The sequence below is a fragment of the Gymnodraco acuticeps genome, unplaced genomic scaffold (genome assembly GCF_902827175.1).
Source record: "Gymnodraco acuticeps unplaced genomic scaffold, fGymAcu1.1, whole genome shotgun sequence".
NCBI classification, from domain to species: domain Eukaryota; kingdom Metazoa; phylum Chordata; class Actinopteri; order Perciformes; family Bathydraconidae; genus Gymnodraco; species Gymnodraco acuticeps.
In genome coordinates this window covers 126,177-152,694 of record NW_022990543.1, presented here as the reverse complement: position 1 = coordinate 152,694, position 26,518 = coordinate 126,177, and the positions used below count along the sequence as shown (strand labels likewise).

At 42.2% G+C, this 26,518-nt stretch overlaps 2 protein-coding genes across 2 annotated transcripts; both read right to left on the bottom strand.

Annotated features, from left to right (window-relative positions):
• LOC117553415 (zinc finger protein 583-like) lies at positions 1–24,614 on the bottom strand. Its single transcript, XM_034227320.1, has 3 exons — positions 24,100–24,614; positions 2,638–3,212; positions 1–2,541 (listed from the first exon to the last, which is right to left on the bottom strand). Exons 1-3 carry the CDS (start codon positions 24,341–24,343, stop codon positions 1,984–1,986), a joined length of 1,377 nt encoding a protein of 458 aa, XP_034083211.1. The 5' UTR covers positions 24,344–24,614; the 3' UTR covers positions 1–1,983.
• On the bottom strand, positions 16,023–19,018 carry LOC117553414 (zinc finger BED domain-containing protein 4-like). The gene is made up of 2 exons (XM_034227319.1): positions 17,189–19,018; positions 16,023–16,943 (listed from the first exon to the last, which is right to left on the bottom strand). Exons 1-2 carry the CDS (start codon positions 18,745–18,747, stop codon positions 16,655–16,657), a joined length of 1,848 nt encoding a protein of 615 aa, XP_034083210.1. The 5' UTR covers positions 18,748–19,018; the 3' UTR covers positions 16,023–16,654.
• Positions 24,615–26,518: the final 1,904 nt, after the last annotated feature.

Here is a 26,518-nt window from a genome sequence, read left to right as displayed (position 1 = left end):
TTTCTCTTTTCTGACTTTTTTTTAATGGGTATTTCACTTTATATTAAATACATAACAATAACAGTGCAGAACATCTAACCTCACTATGAATCCAGAACAATACACCTGCAGGAGTATGGATAAAGCGAGAGGTTTGCATGCATTTTGAGCCGATTTGGGCAGAATCCAGCAGAGTGGATCGTGATGTTCATCCTAATGTCTATGTAAAGAAAAAAAGTCTAAATATTTAAAGATAAAAGCTGTGAAACAATCTCAATAATTGGCAGCATGCTGAGATAGGAAGTTTTAATATCTTAAGAGAAGAGCTTGGATATTAAAAAATACAAAATACAAACTCTTTTGGCTCCTTCCTGTCTTTCTACTGGGTCTTTCTTGGCTTTGTACTGGCTATCTTCTAGCTCTATTCAGGTTTTAGGAGTTTCTTTCTAGCTCTGTGCCCGATCATTTTCAGAACCTGAAGGCTCTATACGGACTATCCTCTGGTTCTTTTCTGGATCCATCCACTATCTCGTCTCTGTCCAGTGAATTACACTTGTGTTACTGGAGCAGGTAAAGCATACAACAGATACTTTCAGCATTATCGGAGCACGAAGTGGAAGCTTGGATGAAACACAGCGGACTTCTAAACAATGAACACCCGCAACTTAGAAGAATTAAAGTTGGGTTTTATGTGTTCTAATATTGCAATGCAAACCCATGATGTAATGACAGTAATTAAGAATAGTTTAGTCATTGAATGCTCATTTCAGTAGATTTAATCAAACAAAACATGAACATATTGGACATGGCCTCAAGACTGTAACCTCTTCACATTCTGTTGAAATAGTCAATTACTAGCCATATCTTACACATTGCTGTTTCGAATCATTAATATGTGGATGACAGTTGAACTGGAACATTTAACATGTGTGCCACCTGCTGGAAAGAAGACGTATCGCTCTTTTGGCGTCGTTTGGACAACAAAAACAGAGTTAAACTCTCATTTCATAAACAATCTTTGAGTACAGACACCGTCCTGCAGAGAGCACACAACCCAACAGCACGTTTTTGGTCTAGCATCACTTTACAAAACGTTTGCATTAAGACACTAAGACTAGCTGGTCCATTGTAAAGGTCAGTCCACCTTAAATGAGCAGTGGGCTATCAGCAGGTGAAAGGCAGGACACGGGAACTTGGTCCTGAGGAGATGTAACAATTATTAAACAAGAAAGTTGTCGAGTCAAGGGGTCAAAGAAATGAACATTTGTGATTATTAACGAATCGGTTGCAGGCTGGTGAAATCAGGCTTAGGGAGTAACTAAAACCAAAACTAAGGAGCTCATTGTTGATTTCAGGAGGACAAAAAAAGGAAGTCCCCCTCCACAGAGAAGCAGTGGAGAGCGTGGAGGACCTACGGTTCCTTGGAGTCAACATCTCCAATCATTTAACTTGGACCTCAAACCTGGTGAAAAAGGCACAGCAGAGACTGTTTTTCATGAGGAAACTGAGACAGGCCAGGCTTCCACAAAAACCGCTGGTAAACTTCTATCGGTCGACTATTGAAAGCACCCTGACCCGCTGCATAACTGTGTGGTACACCAGCTGCGCAGCCGCAGAGTGGAAGGACCTGCAACGGGTGGTGAAGGCTGCTCAGCGCATCGTTGGGACTGAGCTGCCCAACCTTGACAACATCTACAAAAGTCGACTGCAGAAGAAAGCCAGCAGTATCATCAGAGACATCACTCAGCCCGGCCGCTCACTGTTCGAACCGCTGCCGTCCGGCAGACAGTTCAGGTCAATAAAATCACGCACCAACAGACTGAAGAACAGCTTATTTCCCAGAGCTGTGGCCTCCATCACTCCCATCCCTGTCCAGCCACAAAACTCACTATAACTTTGAACATGCACACATACAAACACACTACCTCCCATCAAAGACTGCAGCCAAAAATATATGAATACTTATAATACTTATATGAATACCGTGCAACAACGTTGATCCAGTCAGGCAGATTTTTTATCCTCAGTTTGAATTTCATTAAGCTTTGAGTTCTGACAACCAACACATTTGTGTCTATTGAAACACATACGCCATTTAAATCTTTTGTCACAAACATTGCAGCTGTATATTTCCTCTCCTGTGTGGATTCTCATGTGTTCCTTTAAAATTCCACTCCGTGAAAAAGCTTTCTTACAGACTGAGCAGCTGTATGGTTTCTCTCCTGTGTGGACTCTCATGTGTTTTTTTAAAGTTCCACTCAATGCAAAATATTTGGTACAAACTGAGCAGCTAAAGGGTTTCTCTCCTGTGTGGATTCTCATGTGTTCCTTTAATCTTCCACTCCGTGAAAAAGCTTTCTTACAGACTGAGCAGCTGTGTGGTTTTACTCCTGTGTGGATTCTCATGTGTTCCTTTAAACTTCCACTCCGCGAAAAAGCTTTCTTACAGACTGAGCAGCTGTATGGTTTCTCTCCTGTGTGGATTCTCATGTGTCTATCTAAAGTTCCACTCAATGTAAAATATTTGGTACAAACTGAGCAGCTAAAGGGTTTCTCTCCTGTGTGGACTCTCATGTGTAGCTTTAACTCTAAATTATGTGAAAAAGCTTTCTTACAGACTGAGCAGCTGTGTGATTTCTCTCCTGTGTGGACTCTCATGTGTTTTTTTAAATGTCCACTCTGTGAAAAAGATTTCTTACAGACTGAGCAGCTGAATGTTTTCTTTTCAGCACTACGTCGTGGATCACTGACAGATTCATGTCTATTTTTCAGTGAGTTTGAGCCTGATGCAGGTTCTCTGGTCTCCTTCCAATCAGCACTGTCTTCAGTGTCAGATTCAGAAGAGTCTCCAGTGTCAGGTTCAGAAGAGTCTCCAGTGTGGTCCTCAGTCTTTGGTTGTAAACTGCTCTCTGGATCTGAGTTCCTGGCTGGTTCTGGTCCTCGACAGTCATCTCCATCAGCTTCTGTTTCAATGTGTTCAGTTTGTCTTTGATGAGGCTGTGAGGACTGAGGTTTCTCTTTATCATCTTCACTTTTCACAGGGTCAGGAGTGAAGGTGGACTTGGTGATATCAGCCTCCTCCAGCTTCTGAAGCTGCTCTCCCTCCTGACTGATCCTGAGTTCCTCCTGTTCCTGCTTCCAAGAGGGCTCTGCGTCCTCCTGGTCCAGACTGGTGCTCCACTCCTGCTGGTCAGGGGGAACCTCTTCTTTAACCACCACCAGCTGCTGGACGTCTGCAGGAAACAGGAAACACAGTCAGAAAAAACTGTAAGTGTTAGCATTTAAAAATCTAATCACCATTCAAACGGGAGACATTTTTCAGCCCTAATAATGCCTTTGTTTTTATACTTTAATATTATCTTTCTTAGTCCCACCTATTGTGTATTTTTGTTGGCTCAATTCACCTCACGTAGCCCAGCCCCATTCCACTTCCAGTTAAAAATGAAAAGGGGTTATTTATTCTGGTTTAGCACTAGCTGCAATGTAAACAATGACTTGTATTTGGGATCGTTCACAGCTACACTACGCCTATAGAATGGTAATACTAAAAATATATTGTAGGGTCATACCTATACAAAACATGACATGTGAAGTTTTTTGCTTAAAATACCAAACAGATCACCCATTGTAGCCATGCCTCATACCCCTCTATTCCAGCCCCATTCCAAAAAGGCTGATTCTGTGACCATAGCTTTAAATGGAACAGCTGCTGCTAGCCACGCTCCTTTGTAGCATCACGCAGCTTTCCTCTGCTAAGAGTTTTCTACCGGGAGAAACTCAGCTAAACGCTGCCGTGATTAAATGCCATATTATGTTCCAAACCACTTCAAGCATTATTTCTGAAACAGTAGGAGCTCAAACCTTTCTCTCTCGCAGGGTTTACCGCAGGGACATTACGTTACACATATTCTCTCAAGTAGCCTACAGCGTTAGCTCTTGAGTGTTAGCATGCTTGCTAATGTAAACACAGACCATATTACTCCCAAAACACGCAACACATGGTTTCTGATACAGCACATAGCTTGACAAGTGTTAACCGTTATAACAGTGCCATTATATGTATTATATATATAATAACTTTACTCTAAGTGCCTCCTGCAGACATCATGCTGAATACACAGACACACAGCTGCGAGAGGGGATTCAGTTAGACCAGTGGTTCCCAACCTGGGGGCGCAGCACTATTGCAGGGGGGGGGGGGGGGGCGCGCTTGAAGCTTGGGAAGAAGTTGTAAATAAACATTGTTTGCTCGTAAAATCAATACAATTGACACAGTTTTAACCTCTTAAGCCCGAGGGTCCCCCCAGTGGACCCCTCCCACCGTTTTTTTACGAGACTATGTCTCAGGGCTTCTTAACATTTATGAAACTATTAATGTTCCATACTCTTTTAACGGTAAGAAACTCAGCTAACTGACAATATGAACCATTTTTAACTAAAAGAAACACAAGAGTAACACCAAGCCTTTGAATTAGCATGGAGCGAAAAAATGCTAACTAATGCTAACGGACTTTTGCACAGCACTCATGGTAGAAATGCCCTTATTACTTATCGTAACTGCACAAACAAGATATCGATTAAAGCTGAGACTCCACAGATTCCACACATGTAATGTCATCACTGTAAGACCCCGAATTCCTGGAGCTATCAGCCAGAAAAGAGAAAGTAAACAACATCCGGTTTCAAAAATATTACAATAATTACGTCTTACCTTTTTTGATTTCTGATCAAAAGTTGTGTTCAACGGAATAAAAACGCCGCTCAAGGTTAATCCAATGTCTTTGTGTCCCGTAGAATATTTTACTGATAATCCATCATCATATTTATGGCAATATACTGGGTATAAAGTTTTGCCGTCCAGGCTTGTACTTTCAGATATGCTTTGTTTGCTTCTCTATTACGTCCGCAATGGTAATGTTTACGTGGATTTGGGAACTGCCCATCGATTCTATTGGATGTAATGGTTAAGAAAAAGGTGTAAATCACCCAAATCGACCAATAGGTTCCAGAGATATGGTCCTGCGTAAAGTATAAAGAATGCCAGCCAGCGTAAGCACATTACGCAGCAGACTTTACTTATTGTTTACTACGTAAGGAAGCAGAAATTGCAGGACCCAGAGCGCACGGAGCCCAGAGCGGACAGCAGATAACGGAATTGCAGTTTTATTGCTTATAGATTATCATAACATTTCAAAGGGGACACAGCCACATTGGATATTAACCTATGGATTAACTACATCATCGTTTTTATCGTTTTAATGCCATTGAAGACCAGTTTAGACCAGACAAAGACAAAGGTAAGCCATGTTAGCCTAGCGCATGTTAGTACCTAGCGCCACTTGTTTTGATGTACGTTTTTGTTGATAACGTCGCGAGTTTGTATCTTTCAGTGTTGAGGTGGGCACCGTTAGATTCTGTGTCTTTACGATCATAAACGATGTGTTGGATGTGCAGCTAGGATAAGTAATAAGGGAGCTAGGAGTGATTTTCGGTGCAGTAATAGGTTAGCATTTTTCGCTCGGTGCTAATTCAGAGGTTCACTGTTAGCATTATGTGTTTTTTTTGAAAAAAATATGAAAAAGATCAGTTAAATGAGTTTTTTCCCCGTTATATGGATATAAAATATTCATAGTTAATCAAATATTAAAGTTCCTTAGACGTTGTTTCCTGCAAATGACGCGATTTCGGCCCCGGAACCGGGTCCGTGGGGCCTAAGAGGATAACAGAGTATGTTTTTTATTTTTTCACAACAGTTTTATTTGGATGGAATGAATACCTATAGTGATAATTCTAAGTAATAAAATGATTTTTACAGTGAAAAAGTTCAAATGGAATTGATGGTTCCCAAATTACCCAGAGGTGAGTCCGCCTGGACTTTATTTTTCTAAACCTCTCTAAAAGGTCAAATTTCACTTGTTTTGCATCAATCTTGATACAGGGTACTTATATGTTATAGTTTGGATTCCTAAAGCTTTTAGTCTACTAACCCATCATTCAAGGGTGGTTTTCACTATAAGTAATTGTTTTTTTTTAGGCGGACATTAGAATTTACTTTAACATAAAAACATCTATATTGATTCTGACACTTCTACATCCAACTCACAGATGTAACCTTGCTTTGAGAGAAGAGATTATGAATTTACCCCTTTTAGAAGTGAAGATATAGTCTTTGTTGTGTTTTTTTTCGAGCCTGAAATCTGAAAAACAGGCTCAGGGCTTAAGAGGATAACACAACCGGCAGTTAAAAGAAAAGTGGACGAGCCCACGACAAGTCTTTCAGCTTTAATGCCAAAATCAACAAAGTGTGATGACGCATATATCTCCCTTAACATCTAATGTGTTCGGTGCAGAGATCTCTCTTTCTCTCTCTCTCGTCTGTGTGTTGTTAGCATCTGGTTAGCTAGCTGCTTTAAGGAGCTGTTTCAACAACAAGGTGGAGGGAGAGTCCTCTGCTGTCAGACTGAGAGAGATAATACAGCTCAGGTGAGGTTAAGGACTCTGAGTGTTTAGATAGTTAATTTATGGCACATTTCCACTGCAGCGCGGAGCTCGCTTTAAGTGTGCCGAGCCGTGCGGGGCCCGTTTTTGGTTGTGTTTCCACTTGGCCTAGTACCGGCTAGCGGGTCCTAATTCACAGTTTTTCTGGCCTCATAAAATCGTGGTTCTAGGGCCAGGAACAACCAGGCTGAGTCGGGCTAAGTATGCTAAACTAGAGAGAGAATCGCTGGCAAGGGGGCTACAACTACAACAAGATGAACATATTTGACCGTGATTTAATTGTAATACATGTTTCAAAATGATGCCGAACTAACAACATACTGATACCGGTTAGTAAAAACCATGAATTAATGCTTTGACAAGTCTTCAGACAGACGGCAGGAGAAAAACCTTTTAAAATGCGTGTTGTCTAAAGGGAGATTGGCTAAGCTAACGTTGTAAATACTCCGGCCGTCCACACTCACAACAACGGCATATACAGACATAAATAAACCAGCGACTGTATTCGCCATGACACAGACAGTCTGTGGTTTGTACTTGTTTAACTTTTGTCTAGTTTCTGAACTAAATTAGGAGCTGTGAGCTCTGAGGGCTAACGGCTATGTTGTTTTTATGGGGCTCTCATTGAAGATGACGTCACGGCTCCGCCTACACTGCGTTACTACCCCAGTTCCTAAACTGTAATGGAAATGCGCCATAAAGTGAGCCAGTCCTAACGAGGCCTAGCCATACCGAGCGAGGCCGTGTAGTGGAAATGCGCCATAAGTCTAAGTCATCTAATATCGTGACAACAAGTCCACGGTACGGCATTTATCGCGATATTGAATAATAAAGGGAAAACAAAAAAATTAAAAACAAAGTTTTACTCTGAAAATGTTTCTTTATTAAATAATAAATCTGATTTGTACAGCATTTTAGTAGGATAGCAGTATTTTAAAGTGTCAAAAACAAAGTGACAGTAACAGACTGGAACAAGAAAACCAGTGTGTTTGTACCTATAGTACTACCAAACAAAGTTGGCATTTTCTTTGTGCCACTGCATCTCACAAATAAACAAGGACATTTAATAATCGGACCCTGCAATAAAATAAATCAAGTTTCACTTTCGTTTTTCAAGTAACTCAAACTCACTAGTCACTCACTCAGCATCATCAGACAGGTTTTTAGGAATATGAGAATGTCCACATTTCCAGGTATTTATAAGTTGGGATGTTTGGGCATTTACAATATCCCCTGCTCTGGGAAAAACTCTCTCGCTTGGTACTGGTGTTGCTGGGACAGCAGTGGTCGCGTTAACCGAATATTTGATTTAACAATGACGGAAAAATCTGAAAGCAGTCTGTCATTTTGACAGATTAGAACAAACTCGGAACAGCGCCAACGTTTCCCTGCAGCGAGGCTCTGGTGTTATGCCGTGTTATGCATGCCCTCCAAAAGGAAATTATATAGTTTCCAAACCGTACTTTGCCGTACAGATCAATACATGTCTGGGAGGTTTTGCTTTACGCTGTGCAGGCTCCCGCGAGGTGCATGCACACACGGCATAACACCGCCCCCCCCCCCCCGTTGACAGTTCATGAGCGTGCTATCTCGTGAACTGTTCAGACCCGACGGGTAATAAGGGATTATGACGGACATTTTACGATCCTGTCTGTCAAAATGACGGACAGCGAAAAAGTCTAACGCCACCTCAGTGGGACGGAGATATATGCTTTGGCCATGGGTGACAGCAGTGGGTCAAACTGTGCATTGTATCTCCACCACTTCAAAAACAATACAGTTTTTGGCAAGAAGGTGAGGCTTATTGACAGGGCGAGATATAAATATACTGTTGGTACTTGTCAATGTCTCTAGGTGTGTAAATGTAGCCCTGTAAATACGATGTCCTTTTGTGTTCTGTTGTTTTATGTTCATGTTGTAACCTACTTGCTGCCATGTTGGACAGGTCTCTCTTGAAAAAGAGATTGATGATCTCAATGGGACCATCTGGTTAAATAAAGGTTTAAAAAAAAAAAGTGTTTAAAAAAATGTAAAGAAATTAATTAAATTTTTTGTTTAAATCGCGGTAGATTTTGTCAGTCTCACGACGGTATTGGGACGTTTATTTACCGCGATACCACAATATTCGGTATATCGTTACATCCCTAGTTAGCACTCAAGCTCACAGCTCCTCATATCTGTTCAGAAACTAGACAAAAGTTAAACAAGTACAAACCACAGACTGTCTGTGTCATGAAGAATACAGTCATTGGTTTATTTATGTCTGTATAGGATGTTGTTGTGAGTGTAGACGGTCGGAGCATATACTAGGTTAGCTTAGCCGATCTCCATTCAGAAAACACGCATTTTAAAAGGTTTTTTCTCCTGCCGTCTTTTCTGCAGACTAGTCAAAGCATTAATTCATGGTTTTTACTAACCGGTATCAGTATGTTGTTACTTCGGCATCATTTTGAAACGTGTATAACAATTAAATCACAGTAAAATATGTTCATTTTGTTGTAGTTGTAGCCCCCTTGCCAGCGATTCTCTCTCTAGAATAGCATACTCAGCCCAAGTCAGCCTGGTTGTTGGCCCTCTAAGAACCTCAATTTTATGGGGCCAGAAAAACAGTGAAATAGTACCCGCTAGCCAGAACTACGCCAAGTGGAAACGCAACCAAAGACGGGCCGGGCACGCTTAAACCGCGCTGTAGTGGAAATGCGCCATTATTGTCCCAGTCCGGCCCTGATCAGAAGAACTTAAGTAAAAGCAGTGTACTGCAAGGTAGTCGTTGTGCAGATTGGTCCATTTCAGAATAATATATATGATATGTTTTATAATGATTGATCATTAAAGTGTTCTCAAAGCTGGTAAAGGTGCAGCTAGTTTGAATGACTGCAGGGTAGCTTGTGAATTTACTCCAGGTGTAACTAAAGTCTGATTATATTTCACATCATTAATCCAGATCTGTAAAGTGACTAAAGGTATTAAATACATGTAGTAAAAGTACATAATTTACTTCTGAACTGTAGAGGAGCAGAATTACAAAGAAGCAAAAGAGGAAATACTTAAGTACCTCAATATAAGTAGTAAATCTACTTACTACTAATACCACCAATGCAATGTTATGTGTGCTAGCAGCCCATAATCCACACTATACATACCATTAATCAATGTGAATTATGTTTCTAATGTTTAGTTTTTCCCCTAAAAAAAAATTACAAAAATAACTTTAAAAAAAATACTGTTAAAGAACCGGATCGATACGCAGTATTTGTAATTGTTTAAATTAGGCCTCATTATTTCACAGTGGCACAGGATCATCTGCCAATACAAGCACTTGTATTGTTCATGTTCAATCCATAATAATATATAAAATTGTAGTTGTGCCGGAGACGATAGGTCGGGACTGTGCCGGAGACGATAGGTCGGACTGTGTGCCGGAGACGATAGGTCGGGACGGTGCCGGAGACGATAGGTCGGGACCAGTGTGCCGGAGACGCTAGTCGGGACGTGTTGCCGGAGACGATAGGGTCGGGACGTGTGCCGGAGACGATTAGGGGGACGTGATGCCGGAACGACGATAGGTACGGGACGTGGTCACGGTGTGCCGGAGACGGATAGGTCGGGACGCCGTGTCACGTGTGCCGGAGACGATAGTCGGGACGTGTCCGTGTGCCGGAGACGATAGGTCGGTACGTGTCACGTAGTGCCGGAGACGATAGGTCGGGAACGTGTCACGTGTGCCGGAGACGATAGGTCGGGACGTGTCACCTGGGTGCCGGAGGACGATAGGTCGGGACGTGTCCGTGTGCCGGAGACGATAGGTCGGGACGTGTCACGTGGTTCACGGAGACGATAGGTCGGGACGTGTCACGTGTTCCGGAGGGACGATAGGGTCGGGACGTGTCACACGTGTGCCGGAGACGATAGGTCGGGACGTGTCACGTGTGCCGGAGACGATAGGTCGGGACGTGTCACGTGTGCCGGAGACGATAGGTTCGGGACGTGGTACGTGTGCCGGAGACGATAGGTCGGGACGTTGGGACGTGTGCCGGAGACGATAGGTTGGGACGTTGTGCCGGAGACGATAGGTTGGGATACGTGTGCCGGAGACGATAGGTTGGGACGTGTGCCGGAGACGATAGGTTGGGACGTGTGTCGGAGACGATAGGTCGGGATGTGTCACGTGTGCCGGAGACGATAGGTTGGGACGTGTGCCGTAGACGATAGGTTGGGACGTGTGCCGGAGACGATAGGTTGGGACGTGTCACGTGTGCCAGAGACGATAGGTTGGGAGTGTGCCGGAGACGATAGGTTGGGACGTGTGCCGAGACGATAGGTTGGGACGTGTGCCGGAGACGATAGGTTGGGACGTGTGCCGGAGACGATAGGTTGGGACGTGTTCACGTGTGCCACATCTTCACCAATGACGTCATAAGGAGCCCAAATCCTGGATCTGCTCATTTGCACCCCCGTTTTTTTTTTGTTGAGATGTGCGTAAGGAGGAAAAGAGAGAGGGTTGTATTTTCTGAATATTTGAGTCTCCTTAACCTCTTAAGCCCTGAGCCTGTTTTTCAGATTTCAGGCTCGAAAATGCCACTAACACAACAAATGATATATCTTCACTTCTAAAAAGGGGTAAATTAATAATTATTTTTCTCAAAGCAAGGTTACATCTGTGAGTTGGATGTAGAAGTGTCAGAATCAATATAGATGTTTTTATTTTTAAAGTAAATTCAGATGGAACATAGTAAAAACAGAGCCTTCAGGATATTCCAACATCTCTGCAGCCAGCTGCTCCCTGAAAGTCTTCTGTGTGTGTGGCTTTGTCCTGCTGGGGTCACTCCTCATCTTGAACAGCTCCTTGTGGAGAAGGAAGCTGTTCACCACGGCAATGTCCATAAAATGGAAAAAAAAAAAGTCTTGTACCATTTCATTGTTTTGTGGAGAACGCTGTAGTACCCGATCAAAGCGTCAGACACATCCACGCCACCCATGCTTCGGTTGTAGTCCAACACAGCGTCAGGAACAGAAACAGTCTTAGTCTGCCAAACACCAGCCTGTTTCACTTTTCCTCCTGACAGTCTTTCCACTGAAGGCTGCATGCACTGTGGAGCACATGGTCACTTCCCAGCTGTCCATCCACTTTATGAACAGGAGTTTGCCTTCCCTTATCCACCGCAGATCTCCCCTTTCAGCCTTTTTTTTGGCTGGCGTGAAATTCAGTGGCTCTGGTGTTTGGTCATTCTAGCTGACATCTCTCAGTGGATGTCTGCTCACCACCTCAAGCTCAACCTTGACAAGACTGAGCTGCTCTTCCTCCCGGGAAAAGATTGTCCAACTCTTGACCTGACAATCAACATCGGCACCTCAGTTGTTTCCCCGACTCAGACTGCAAGGAATCTGGGTGTGACCCTAGATAACAACCTGTCCTTCACTGCAAACATCGCTGCTACAACCCGTTGCTGCAGATACACGCTTTACAACATCAGGAGGATACGTCCCCAGCTGACTCAGAAAGCGACTCAGGTTCTGGTCCAGGCTCTCGTCATCTCACGCCTAGACTACTGCAACTCCCTCCTGGCTGGTCTACCTGCATGTGCCATCCGACCTCTGCAGCTCATCCAGAATGCAGCGGCTCGTCTGGTTTTCAACCTTCCTAAATTCTCCCACACCACTCCGCTCCTCCGCTCCCTCCACTGGCTTCCGGTAACTGCTAGAATCCACTTCAAGACACTGGTACTTGCTTACCGTGCTGCGAATGGATCTGGCCCTTCCTACATCCAGGACATGGTTAAACCGTACACCCCAGCGCGTGCACTACGCTCTGCATCAGCCAAACGACTCGTTGCACCCTCGCTGCGAGGGGGACCCAAGTTCCCATCGGCGAAAACACGTGGGTTTGCTATCCTGGCTCCAAGATGGTGGAATGAGCTCCCCATTGACATCAGGACGGCAGATAGCTTGCACATCTTCCGGCGTAAACTGAAAACTCATCTCTTTCGACTCCACTTCGAGCGTTAGAACGATTAACGAAGCACTTTTATACCAATAAAGGACTGGATTACCTAAAGCCAGTTGAGTAGCACTTGAAATGTTTGGCTCTATGAAACCTGATATACTTATATGATTCTGTTTTCTTCAAGGTTGTGTCTTCCTGGTCGAATGTACTTATTGTAAGTCGCTTTGGACAAAAGCGTCAGCTAAATGCAATGTAATGTAATGTAATGTAATGTAATTCTCCTCTCTGTTGTGCCACCCGAGTTCTTCTTCTGTCGTTCTGGAAGAGGAAGAACCTCGGCCACGCTCCCTGGGTTTTACACATTTATCTGATGCTTTTCCTTTTCCTGGCTGAGGAGTGGGAGCCCCACCTCGGCCACGCTTCCTGGGTTTTACAGATGTGTCTGACGCTGCAGAAAGCTGGTAGAAAGCAGATGATGGTAGCTTTGGAAGTGAGTGCTTTTTGGATGCAGGCTGAGTGGCCAATACTGGTGCAGATCTCTTTCTAGTGAAAGGTGAGGCAGAAGTTGAGGAATGTGAGGGTGAGGCAGGTGTGGGCTGGGTGAAAGTAAACAATGGTTGGGGTCCAGAAGCCATTTCATCCTCATCTCCATCACTATGAAAACAAATGTGGAATAACAAAGAGATTAGATTAATTCCTGTTTCCTTGGCAGTAAACATGGCATTTTGAGTCTGTGAATGCAATACATTTAGTGACTATAGACGAACACTGGCCTATACTTTTAGTAAATGTAACGGACAATAAACACTATTTGGTATTTTTGTAAATAATCCCTCTAATTCCTGCCAAACATGCCATTTTGCGTGTGAATTTACATTACATTGCATTTCATTTAGCAGACGCTTTTATTTACTATATGAATAATCGTACACCAAATAAATAAGTAATAGATAAAAACAGAGAGTTTACATACCTTTGCCGTGGTGGAATTTCGTCATCAGAGTCACAACGGTCCGGGTTCCGTTCTGGCTGCAGGAGATCCTCGTCGTCTGATTCAGAATCAACAGGTAACATATCTGCATCGCTGTCAACATTAGTCACAATTGCCTGTAAAGTAGTAAGCATCTCTTTCCTGTGAGCCATTATTTGACAAAAGTCAAAGTACAGAAAAAGTCCTAAACGCAAATATTGTAATCTGCTCTGGTATCTGCTGTCCGCTCTGTGCTCCGTGCGCTCTGGGTCCTGCTGCAATTCCTGCTTCGTTACGTTGTAAACAATAAATGAAGTCGGCTGCGTAATGTTGTTACGCTGGCTGGCATTCTTTATAGTTTACGCAGGACCATATCTCTGGAACCCATTGGTCGATTCGTGTGATTTACACCTTTTTCTTAACCATCAGAACCAATAGAATCAATGGGCAGTTCCCAAATCCACGTAAACATTACCATCGCGGACGTAATAGAGAAGCAAACGAAGCATATCTGAAAGTGCAAGCCTGGACGGCAAAACTTTATACCCAGTATATTGCCATAAATATGATGATGGATTATCAGTAAAAATGTCTACGTGACACAAAGACATTGGATTAACCTTGAGATGCGTTTTTATTCCGTTGAACACAACTTTTGATCACAAATCAAAAAAGGTAAGACGTAATTATTGTAATATTTTTGAAACCGGATGTTGTTTACTTTCTCTTTTCTGGCTGATAGCTCCAGGAATTCGAGGTCTTACAGTGATGACATTACATGTGTGGAATCTGTGGAGTCTCAGCTTTAAATCGTATATCTTGTTTGTGCAGTTACGATAGTAATAAGGGCATTTCTACCGTGAGTTCTGTGTAAAAAAGTGTTAGCATTAGATAGCATTTTTTCGCTCAATGCTAATTCAAAGGCTTGGTATTACTCTTGTGTTTTTTTTAGCTAAAAATTGTTCTTATTGTCAGTTAGCGGAGTTTCTTACCTTTAAAAGGGTATGAAACATTAATAGTTTCATAAATGTTAAGAAGCCCTGAGAAATAGTCTCGAAAAAAAACTGTGGGACTGGTCCACTGGGGGGGACCTTCGGGCTTAAGAGGTTAAACACCAGGGACACATCTTTATGTGTAAAATACATCAAAAAGTGCATTTTGCATACTAGGTCCCCTTTAAGTAAAAGTACTTAAAAGTATTCTCAGAAACAAGTACAGCACCTTCTTATGTAAAAGTAATGATACTGCAATAAAATATTCCCTGTCAGTGTTTGATTTATGACGTTTCTTGATTATTGTCAGTGTCGCATTTTACTGTGTGCATGTTTAAGGTTGCACTTCTATAAATGATGATAGAAGAGTAGGGTATCGTTTGAATTTCCACTTTTCAATTCCGATTATTTGAGGGGTAAAAAAATGATACATGCTTCTTCCACCAAGAAAATTACATTTATTCGAGAAACTTTTACACAGGTTAGTTTACAGTAATATTCACATTAATCAGTCCGTTTATATTCACTGCTATGTAACTATAACCTGAGAACCACTGAAGCTACAACAGTGCAACAGTCCAACTTTTAAAGAACAGTTCTTAGGCGCTTTCACACTGCGGTACTTTTCCCACAAAGGTTCATGTGAACTTAGTTCATGTGAACTCTTTAGTTCGCATGAACTAAGTACAGATCGCGTTCACACTGGAAAAAGTCCCTGGGGGTGGATTAGGCAAATGAAGCCGCTGACGTCACTTGTTCTTCTTCTGCTTTGGGTTTACTGGCAGGCCGCAAACCACTTCACGGCGTATACTGCCGCCCAAAGTCCCCGGCCGGAAGTCCCCGGAGTTAGGGACTGGCTTCAGTAGAAGCTGCTGGGACTCCCAGCAGCTTCTACTGAAGCCTTCCGAGTAAATCGCCAGAACGCCGACACCTCCTCATCTCCACCGCTCCCATGTTTTATTTTGTGTTGCCATAAGTTAGTCTCTCTGCGTTTCTGCGCTGGGGTAATGCTAATGATGCTAATGCGAGGATAATAAAATGGCGGCTTCACAAAACTTTTTGGGAGTTTTACGGGGCGTGGTTTGCATTCCGCCCAGCCAATCAGAAATATAGCTATTTTCTCACAAAAGAGCCGCTCGAAAGTCCCTGCTCTCTAGCAGGGACTTTCGAGGGGGTAGAAAGATTCACATGAACTAATTTTAGTACCGGCTCTTTTTGGTGTGAACGCGATAAAAGAGTTCACATGAACTAAGTTCACATGAACCTTTGTGGGAAAAGTACCGCAGTGTGAAAGCGCCTCTTGTTGAGAAAAACAAGCATATCTGCCTTCTCAGGCATACCGGGAAGAAATGTTTGAACATTTTGAAGTAAAATGCTTCAATCTGGTGCACTTTAAGCAGAATTACTAGAGACTAGATCTAGGGGGTACAACTCTAAACACTAGGGGTGCACCGAATGGGAAATTCTTGGCCGAAACCGATACCGAAAATAGGAAACAGTTGGCCGAAAACCGAATGCCGAAAATGATTAATAGAAATATATATATATAATGTATACATTTTTTACCAATGTTGTTCAGCTACCTGATTATGGAAATAGACATGATTATGGCAAAACTTAACTTAAATAATAATCACTATTATGGGTCCATAAAACATTTATTCAGCACTTTTGAATGCATACAGTACATTTATTTTCTCTGTAGGATAACTACAACAAAGTGCATTCAGAACAAAGCCAAGGGGCTTTAAAACTGCATAAACATCTAGGCCAGTAGGCCTACAACAAAATAGTGTAAATAAAGACTGTAACAGCCAGGCCTTCAACAACAACAAATGCACCTATAAGTGCATGCATACAAATGTGCAAACTGGATAAATCCACATGAATGTAACTATAGTATTTACAAATGAAATTACAATTGAATTTCAAGAATCTGTAAATAAGGCCTCATAAACAAAGTAGTAAACATTGTATAAAGATACATAGAGTGAAAACTGGATACAAAATCCACAATCAATTACAAATTAAATTACAATTTCAAGAATCTGCAAATAAGGTGGTCTGTCCTCATGAGCAATGTAAACAACATTGTATCATTTAGATACCGAAAGTACAATATATTGAACACTGTGCTGCTGTCATTTCCCCTAATGATAACCTGAGATGGTGAATTATAACTCACAATAAAAATTGTTCAGGAAAGTGGGTATAGAGTAGACATGTAGAACTAGATAAGCTTATGATAAGCCTATGATAAGCCAGCCTTGTCTACTTATTAAGGAAAAGTGGGAGGTTCTTTTTAATGAACAGTAGCTTCTCTGCTTTATCAGCCATAAGTCTGTTCCTCTTCTCATCAAGCACATGAGAGGCAGCGCTGAACAGTCTCTCGCTGTCAGTGCTTGTGCATGGAGCACTCAAATACTTGCGTGCCACCTTGGCCAGGTCAGGAAAGCGGTCTTGTTTGTTTCTCCAGTATCCAAGAGGGTTCTCGCTTCTGGGGATGGGTACTTCTGAGAGATAATCATCTAACTGTTGAGCGGTTGAGCTTGTCACCAGCCTGGCATTTGAGAGGTTTGAGAGAATAAGATTGTATTTAAAATAGGGACAGTGCATAATGAACATTTAGTCAAATGTATATTTACGCATGCCAGATCACTTGGCAGACAAATAAAATCATCTGACATGTCAAAAGAAATTACAACATTAAGTGCATATTACATAGCAGCACATACAGTACTAATAAATATCACATTCAGTAGCACATAGTACAGTAAGTAACCAAGTCAGAACAGAGTAGCCTACCTATTTGGGGTAGTATTCTCTTCCATGATCTCGTTGAACATATCAGACAACGAGGGTGGTTGCCCCCTCTCCTCCTCTGCTGTAGACAGACGAGCCCTTTTGTCTGTGGTCTGCGTCACGTCTCCTGTGCTGTGCGCAGCAGCCTCCTCTCGTGGGTTCTCCTTATCCAACACAGCCTGGATCATGTCTCGTGCGCTTTGCTTTTTCCCCGCATCAAAATAATTGTCTTTATATCGCGGGTCAAGTACAGTCGCGATACAGTACAGGGGATCAGAGTAGATATCAGCAAAACGTGTGTTGACAGACTCCAAGAGTGTACTTTTCATAGTTTTTACTCCACGGTCCGTTTCAACCTCTTTCCTTAGAAGACGCTTTAGAGCCGCATGTAAAGGGATGACGTCTGCCACCGATGCGTCAGATGAGCTAATCTCTCTAGTTAGCTGTTCGAATGGGGCAAGAATGGAGAGAATGTTCTCCATTAAGATCCACTGGTTTGGAGTGAATGATGCGGGGAGATCATGATCTGCGCTGTATGTAGCCAAGGTTCGCTTTTGAGCAAAGAGGCTTTCCAGCATATAATAAGTACTGTTCCACCGTGTACTCACATCTTGTTGGAACCGTTTCGTTGTTACTCCAAGCTCATCTTGTATTGGCTCAATGCGAGAATAGGCCAGTTGAGAATGTTTGAAGTGACCAACAATCTTTCTGCTTATGGCCAACAGATCTTTTACGCTGCGTTGAGCCAACACTCCCTCGTTCACAGCTAATTGCAGAGTGTGGGCCATGCAGCGTATTCCACTCAGATTGCATTCTTCTATAGCTTTAGTCATATTTCTTGCGTTATCACTGACTATTGCGTGCACTTTAGGTCGGTCGATATGCCATGTGTCGAACATATTGGCGAATGCCAAGGAGATGGATTGTGCTGTATGAGACCCCCTAAACTCTTGCGAATGCAGCAGAATCTTTTGCAGTTTAAAATCCTTGTCGATCCATTGTGCAGTTAGACTGAGCATACTGGTGATGCTTACGTCTGAGCTCCATATGTCTGTCGTGAAGCTGATGGCTGTAATATCTGTAGCCAAGAGCTCATGGATGTGATTAGCAACAACATTGTACAGTTCAGGTAAGCACACGTCTGCTAAGTGTCGTCTGCTAGGCAAGGAATAACGTGGCTCAATGTGCTCAATAAGCCTACGAAATCCAACGTCCTGTACGACAGAAAACGGTTGATCATCCATGGCGATGCATTCCATTAACTTCCGAGTAATGCCCTTTGCCTTAGGACCATCACTGGGAAACTTTTTTACCTTTTCAAAAAGGTCCGCCACAGAAGGAGTCGGGGTGCTGGGAAGGACTTTTTTTTTCTGTGCGCTGGTGATTTCATCATACTCCGCATATTTGTCCGGGTGTTTAGATTTCAAGTGGTGGAGTAATCCCGAAGTGCTGAAAGTCTTTGCAGTTACACCCCCTCGAGAAATGTCAGCTGAACACGTTTTGCAAATCGCAATCCGCGCCTCTTTCTCTGATATTGTGAAGTATCTCCAAGCGGCAGACATGTTGGCTGTGAGCCAGCCGCGAGCATGGTCGCCGCGTCTTTATTACGTCATCACAACAACACGTTAGGTTACCAACGTAAGCCTGTTCTGACATTCGGTGATATTTTTTCGGTGCTAAAACCCTTTCGGCCTTTTTAACCATTTTCGGCCGATAATTTTCGGTGGGCGAATATTCGGTGCCTCCCTACTAAACACCCATATGAAAAAGATCGGTTTACATTTTAATAATTAAATAAGTATGTGAACATAACCAATAACCTACAATAGCCAATAACAAATACATGTAACGTATTTTATTTTTGTTGTTCATTCATATCTTATTTTACTATTTTATTTATGCATGTTTTTATCTCTCCAGTTGAAAACGATATGTCTGGTTTACTGTCCTATAGTATACATTGGAATGATTTCAAACCTGTTTTATCCCAATAATTATAAAGGAGTGCCTTGGAAATATGTATTTACATAAATTGTGATCAAAACGTTTGAGACCCACTGAGATAACTTAGACTAAAGTTAACTATCTAAACACTCAGAGTCCTTTACCTCACTGAGCTGTAGTTATCAGTCTGACTGGAGAGGACTCTCCTCCACATCATTGTAGAAACATCTTCTTCTTCCGTTAGAGCAGCTAGCACCAGATGCTAATAACAACAGCGCGTACCGGTGCACCCTCCCTTTCTCCCTCGCTCCCACGCTCACTCGCACTTTGGCTGTGAGCTGCGGGTGCCAGATAAGCCAACATCCCCCATTTTCATCACTTACATTGTACAGGGTAAATGAAAAGTGGAACCGGGATGAAAAGGGTGTTACATTTACTTAATTATGAATGTTGTTACATCAAGGCCGAAAATTAGGATGAGCCCCAACGGTCAAAACATTTGTTTTCCCTCCCAGAGCTGTCAGTGCAGCGCCTCCACAGATCTGGCGCCCTAGGCGAACATGGTTACGCTGTAGGAAGTGTAGGTACAACGCTACATTTCCCGCCCCGCTGCAGTCATACAGTAGGCTACGGAGAGCGGCGAGAAACATTTCCTCAGGCATCGAAAAGCGGAACCGAAATTCACATTTCTAAATGATGCCGCTGGAATCGAAATGTTGGAACCGGTTCCGAACCGGAACTGGTTCTCGGTACCCAACCCTATAGAAGAGGGAACCCGCAATCTGAATACACCCAAAATGTAAGTTTGTATTTCTTGTCTCAAGATGAAACAATAAATACATACATTTAACAATGAATTACTCATTAAAAAATACCTTTATAATGGGGAACATTAAAAAAAGGAAGAGAGATAATTAGTGGAACAACTGCAAAAGGAAACATTTATTATTTTATTAATTAAATATTTTCCACATTTATTTTGTGGATTACTTTTTGGTCAATATAATTGCATGATAATTCATTTATTAATTCCTTATATGTAATGTATTCACTTGTCTTTAAATCAAAGAAATGATTGTTCAGCTTGAAAAAGAGTTGAAAGTGTTAATAAAATGAGAGCATTTTGCTGCATGCTCACATGAACCAACACAGAACATAAGTGGGGGGGACAGAAACATGGAGAAAGGTACCAAACTCTTACATGGACATTTGTAAACTGTTCCAGGCATTGAGATTGACAAGGAATATTTGGAATGCTACTCTGTAAAGGGAATAGGCCTACTACTGTTAAAATAACCTTATTTGTTTAAAATAAAAGTGCGCAAAAAACTCATTATACACTTTTTGTTATATTCCATGGAATGCTCTTAACACCCCGATAGCAATGAATATCTTAAGTGCTTTGACAAAAAATCCATAAAAAATGTCATCTGTGGAAGCCGTAGTAGCCTACTGTAAAAAGCACGGCCAATTAGCCGGCTCGGCTAAAATAACTGGATGGCCTACCTGCCTGTCAGCCTTCGATCTGTGCACAATAGGGATGTGCATCTCCATCACTGAGGCCGATGCGATGCGCATCTCGATACGTTGCCACGATACGATACATTAACGATACATTTGAAACACTAGGCGATGCGATACGATACAATTCACCCCTGTTGCGATACAGTTCGATACGATTTGATTAAACATTATGCGATTCGGTGCGATGCAAAAATAATGATACTTCAATATGGTACGACAGAGGATTTTTGTTTTATTCCTTATATGCAGCAAATCATACATTAACAAAAAAGTGCTTTATATATTTGGTACTGCACATCCCATCATGCCGTTTATTTGTTTGCCTTTAAAAGCTCTCCAGAGTACAATTGTATAACACCTCACAGTCCACATCCAACAATGTAAGGATGCATTGCTCATGATTAACAATGTGCAAATAACAGCTACCATAGTGCAATGCCCATACAGCTGCCAGCCTGATGTGCTTAACACTCATAGGCTAACTCACCAGTGAGCAGAAAGCAGTGGGTTCTATATGAACAATAAAGAAAACAAATAACCTTTCACAAACAGGTATTTCATAACTGCTTACAGTGAGGAAGACATTTACATTATTATTGGCCGTCACAGGCTGCTGTAAACTAAACACCACTCTCTCTGACAGAACACTTCACTGAGTGATTTAACTCATGTCTAACTTTCAGGTTTCTCTTTTCAGCCGCAGACCCCATGTCGCCTCTTTATGTGCGTCGCTAAGTTCCTCATACTACTTGTGTACTTTAAAGCGGCTCGGCATCGTTAACAATTTGCGAGCGATTTTTCAAGTTGACCGTCTGTGCCGCGCACATATACCATCAGGACGTTACTGATGGGGTGCGGCTGCGGAGTGATACTGTGTGTATGCAAGCCCGCATCTAGGACGGATCTATGTATCATGGCTGTAGACCTGTTAAGTAATAAAGATACCTCATACAAAGGTCTACGGATACCTTATTACTCTCCATGACCTGCGGTCAACTATATAGCATAAAGGACTATTACACCGTCTTTCTTGAACAATCCGAAGTGTTGCCAAACGTTTGATTTGTAGGTATTTTTCGGTGCGCTGTGTTTCTCTTTCTCCTCAACTTCCGTGTGTGTTGATAACTGAGACTCTCGGCCTCCGTAGTGGCAAAGCAAATATCAAAGATCGTCTCTGCTGAGCGTTGACAAGATGAGGGGATTTTATATGAATGAATCGGTTTTTTACCGATGCAAAGACGCTACGCAATCGATGCATCGCGAGTTCAACCCGGTTCAACCCAAACTGTAGCCGATGTGCACTCTTTCAACCGGTGCACTCGCATCTTGAACGTTTATGCCGGTGCACCGATGCGAATCGGTGAATCTTAACATCTCTAGTGCACAACTTATCTTGTGCCCTCCCCCAGGAGGGGCTCTGTAAGGAAGTGGCAGATTTTTTCCGGCTGTGTATTTTCAAATTCTAGCGCACTCGAGCTGGTTTCTCCAAAATTACCTACCCCACCTTTAAGTTATAAGTTGGCAAAATGTAGCTAAATTAGGCTTGATACATTAATATGCTTTAAGAAAAAAACAGCCTACATCACAGCTTTCTATCGGGTTTCATTTATGGTGTTGGCAGCTCATCCCTTAAAAACAGAAGTCTCAAAGTGATTATAATAACATGAAATATGAAGGGTCTATTTCAAGCTTGTTGCGTTAATAAGTTATTAGGCTTTTTTTCATCAACTAAGATTTGTTAGAACATTTTATCAACATGAATTGACTGAATTTATTTTAAAAGTGAGCTTATTAACACATGAATACTAGTGTGTAATATGGCTGTACATATATATTTAAGAAGTACAATATGAGAAAAGCACATTTCATTTGTGGGACATATTTCCCAAATACTTTTTGAATTAGCTGTGGGCCGGTGTTCCGGATTAACTTGTTTCCCGATCAACTTGTTTCCCGATCAACTCGTTTCCGTGGGGTGCGTGGCTTTCGACTGAAATACACATTTCGATCGCTTTCTTCTGTCGTTTACATACATCCGTTGGTATATTTGGCTTCTTAGGAACACGTTGATGCACATCCAGTACCAGTGTGTGAGGTTGTGATTACGATGGCGATATCCGGACGCGAACAGCGAGGACTACAACAAGACAAACGAGTTGCTCGAATAAATCATTTAAACCAGCTATTGTTGCCAGACTTATTATGGAATATCGTTGTTAATGTCCAAGTCCATCTGTGTATACCTTCAGACAGCCTCCAAGTGAAGCACGCGGTGTTTACTCACAGTTTGAAAGCAGCGTGGAGAAGTCTTCATCTGTGTTAAACTGTGTTCAAAACATTCACATCAATAAATCCTTTACTAACTATTATTGTTGTCAGTCTTACATTTGTATCATATATTATTATCAATATGATGTCGGGTTGCATTTTTCTAGAAGTTGTTGACAATGTTAATGTAACAAATTGAGCTGTGGTGATCTGTTAGGACGTGATGATTCGTGGCGCACTCATAACACGCAGGGCATGATTGATTTTGACTGTTGGGACTCGGGTTTGAGTCCAGCATGAACTTTTGTTATTTTCATGTCGATGCACATTGAATATTATGTTTGAATAGACGATTCGTAATATTGTTTGCCGACACCAACATTCACGACCAAGCAGCATTTTAAAGTCTAAATATCCCCAATGACATTTATGCTGCTATCTTTGCAAAACGAGGTAACAGTCACATCTTATCTGGATGAGTGCTGCACAATACCGTTTTTATAAGGGATACATGTGTGGGTAGTCTTTCATATTAAACATGATCGCTGGTAGATAGCCACAGAAATCGTAACACAATTTAACCTGGGCAGCTACGTTCTTGCGTAATGCGGAAGCAAAATCTAAACTGGGTTGGAATAACGATAGACGCGGGCGGGTCACATTTTAACGTGGGCGGGTCCCAGTTCCGTGGGAATATCACAGTTTAACACAGATGAAGACTTCTCCACGCTGCTTTCAAACTGTGAGTAAACACCGTGTGCTTCACTTGGAGGCTGTCTGAAGGTATACACAGATGGACTTGGACATTAACAACGATATTCCGTAATAAGTGTGGCAACAATAGCTGGTATAAATGATGTATTCGAGCAACTCGTTTGTCTTGTTGTAGTCCTCGCTGTTCGCGTCCGGATATCGCCATCGTAATCACAACCTCACACACTGGTACTGGATGTGCATCAACGTGTTCCTAAGAAGCCAAATATAGCAAAAGATGTATGTAAACGACAGAAGAAAGCGACCGAAATGTGTATTTCAGTCGAAAGCCACGCACCCCACGGAAACGAGTTGATCGGGAAACAAGTTGATCGGGAAACAAGTTAATTCGGTAACACCGGCCCCCGGGCCGTAGTTTGGACACCCCTGGTTTAAAGTGTTAATGAAGAGTAAAGGGAACAGACCTGCTCTGTGTATCCGAAGCTGAGGCTGTAAAACAGCGTCCAGTAGCTTCTGGAGTCTCTTGTTCTCCTCTTTTAAACGAGACAGCTCCTCTTCGTACTCTGCTATCGTTTTTTCAAACAGAGCAAATATCTCTTCAGCAGTGAGTCGCTGCTTCTTCAACGACAGCAGCATTTGGACTTTACTCATGTTTCCTAGATCACCTGTTCCTGCAAACTCCGTTAAACACACCGTTTCTCTCTCCATCAAACTCTCAATCTGACTAGTGTTGCCAACGTGTTTCCAGCTAGCATGCTAAGCTAGCTCCTATAGTCCGAGGTAAACGCTCCAGAAAAAAGAGCACACAGTCCATTCGGAGGTTTATCCAAACACACAGATGATGGATCAGTAGAGCTGGAGCTCACACACGCTTTCTCAGGAACACAGAGAGAGAGAACCGTAGCGACGAGACGCCACCTGGACCCAGGGTGACTACCGATCTGAATCCCTGCCCGATTTGCAATGCGCATCTTCTTCTTCTTTCTTCTTCTTCTCTCGTTTTTGGCGGATTGCAAACAACTTAAAAGGTGCATACCGCCACCTACCGTACATGAGTATGAATCATCACATCATTCCACTCTTTAACCTATGATCTAATCAAAATAAATCAAAAATAAATCAACAAAAACATGAAATAAATAAAACAAAAATCAAAATCTATGTTCTTTCCTGTTAAATTATTTTTCCTACCCCAGTTTCACTCAAGAATGTAAACAGTGCCTTTCTGGTAGCTCTTACTCCCTCTCCTTTTGTTCCCAAAACACCAACCACACTCCATTCCCTCTCTGTCTCTAAGACTTCAGCCTTTAGTTTTTCTCTTTCAGCTTTATAGATGTCACAATGTAACAAGATATGTTCTACATCTTCTTTTACTCCACAGTTCCCACACTTGTCACTGTCACTTTTCCCCATGATATACAGCGTACCATTCAAAGCTGTGGGATTTATTCTGAGTCTAGCTATCATGATTTCCTCCCTTCTGTTTCTTTCTTTATAAATATTAATTGTAATTGTCTTTTGTACTTTGTGATACTCTTTGCCTTACTGGTCTTCCTCCCACCTTTTCTGCCAGATCTCCATCCCTTTCTTCTTCATTATTGCTTTTCCTTCTCCTTTTCCAAGTTGAACTGGTAATGTTATTTCCTTAGTGCACTTTTTGCTCATTTATCAGCACACTCGTTCCCTTTCACCCCCTCATGTGCAGGCACCCAGCAGAACTGCAGATCTACCGCCTCTGTGAAGTCTTAACAGGCTGTGGTTAAGTTCTATGAGAATGTCTTCTCAGACAGTTGTTGTTGATTGTATGCTTTTTAATATGGACAATGAATCTGTGCATATCACCACCCTATCTGGTCTGACCTCTTCAACCCACTGTAATCCTATTATTACAGCAAGCATTTCTGCTGTGTACACTGATAATTGATCAGACGCTCTTTTTGAAATCGATATTTTAAAGTCTGGGATGTATATACCAACTCCATCTAGGGCTGGGCGATTTTTTCGGTTTTCACGATTAATTGCATTTTTACTTTCCTACGGTTTGTGAAATGGCTAAACCGAAAAACCGCGATTTTTTTTTGGATCTGTAATCAAAAAGCTCCTCAAAAACACTATCGAAGCAGTTCCTGCCGTTGCTACGTTAGTTCAAACAGTAACAACGCACTATTTTTCTTAGCGGATGCATGTCAATTTAAATCAATACAAAACTATTTTTTAAATCAATAAAATCATTTTCTAAATCCATAAAAGCATTTCAATTAATATTGGGAGTCATGTCGTTACTTTGCTGAGAATTTGGCCGTGTAATAAGCGGGATAATGTGCACATTGCACATTGCATAATGTGCCTTCATAACGATCCCTCCGCCAAAAAAACGAGCCGGCTCCTGTCGTTCACTTAAATAGTTCGCGACCGACACATCACTACGACAGACGTAGCATAAAAATGTCCACGAACACAGATGAAGAAGAACTCATTCCTAAAAAAGGTACCACTTCAGTAAGTTCAGTTGTATGGAAGTGGTTCGGGTACAAGCAGTCAGACATAGAACAAACAACTGTTCTGTGTAAGGTCTGTAGAAAGACGATCGCTGCAAAACATGGGAACACAACCAACTTATTCCAGCACCTGCGACAGAGACATGCAGTGGTGGAAGCTACATGAAGCTAACTTCCCAAGACTGAGTTATCTGGCCAAGAAATATCTCTCCATTCCTGCCACAAGTGCCCCTTCTGAGAGGGTTTTCAGTACGGGGGGTAATATTGTAACATGCCAAAGAGCATGCCTCAAGCCAGAGGCAGTAGACAGGCTTGTCTTCCTCGCGAAAAACCTGTAGAAAACTTCCTAGAAAGTTAAAGGGATGTTATTTTGTTTGAGGGTATT

What these genes read in the sequence shown, in the direction of transcription:
- LOC117553414 (XM_034227319.1), bottom strand. Translation starts at nt 18,747, where the DNA reads ATGTCTGCCGCTTGGAGATACTTCACAATATCAGAGAAAGAGGCGCGG. An exon ending in GAGAATACTACCCCAAATAG is followed by an intron (nt 16,944 to 17,188) that starts GTAGGCTACTCT and finishes CTCAAATGCCAG; the next exon opens with GCTGGTGACAAGCTCAACCG.
- LOC117553415 (XM_034227320.1), bottom strand. Translation starts at nt 24,343, where the DNA reads ATGGAGAGAGAAACGGTGTGTTTAACGGAGTTTGCAGGAACAGGTGAT. An exon ending in GCTTCGGATACACAGAGCAG is followed by an intron (nt 3,213 to 24,099) that starts GTCTGTTCCCTT and finishes TGTTTCCTGCAG; the next exon opens with ACGTCCAGCAGCTGGTGGTG. An exon ending in GTGGACATTTAAAAAAACAC is followed by an intron (nt 2,542 to 2,637) that starts ATGAGAGTCCAC and finishes ATGAGAGTCCAC; the next exon opens with ACAGGAGAGAAACCCTTTAG.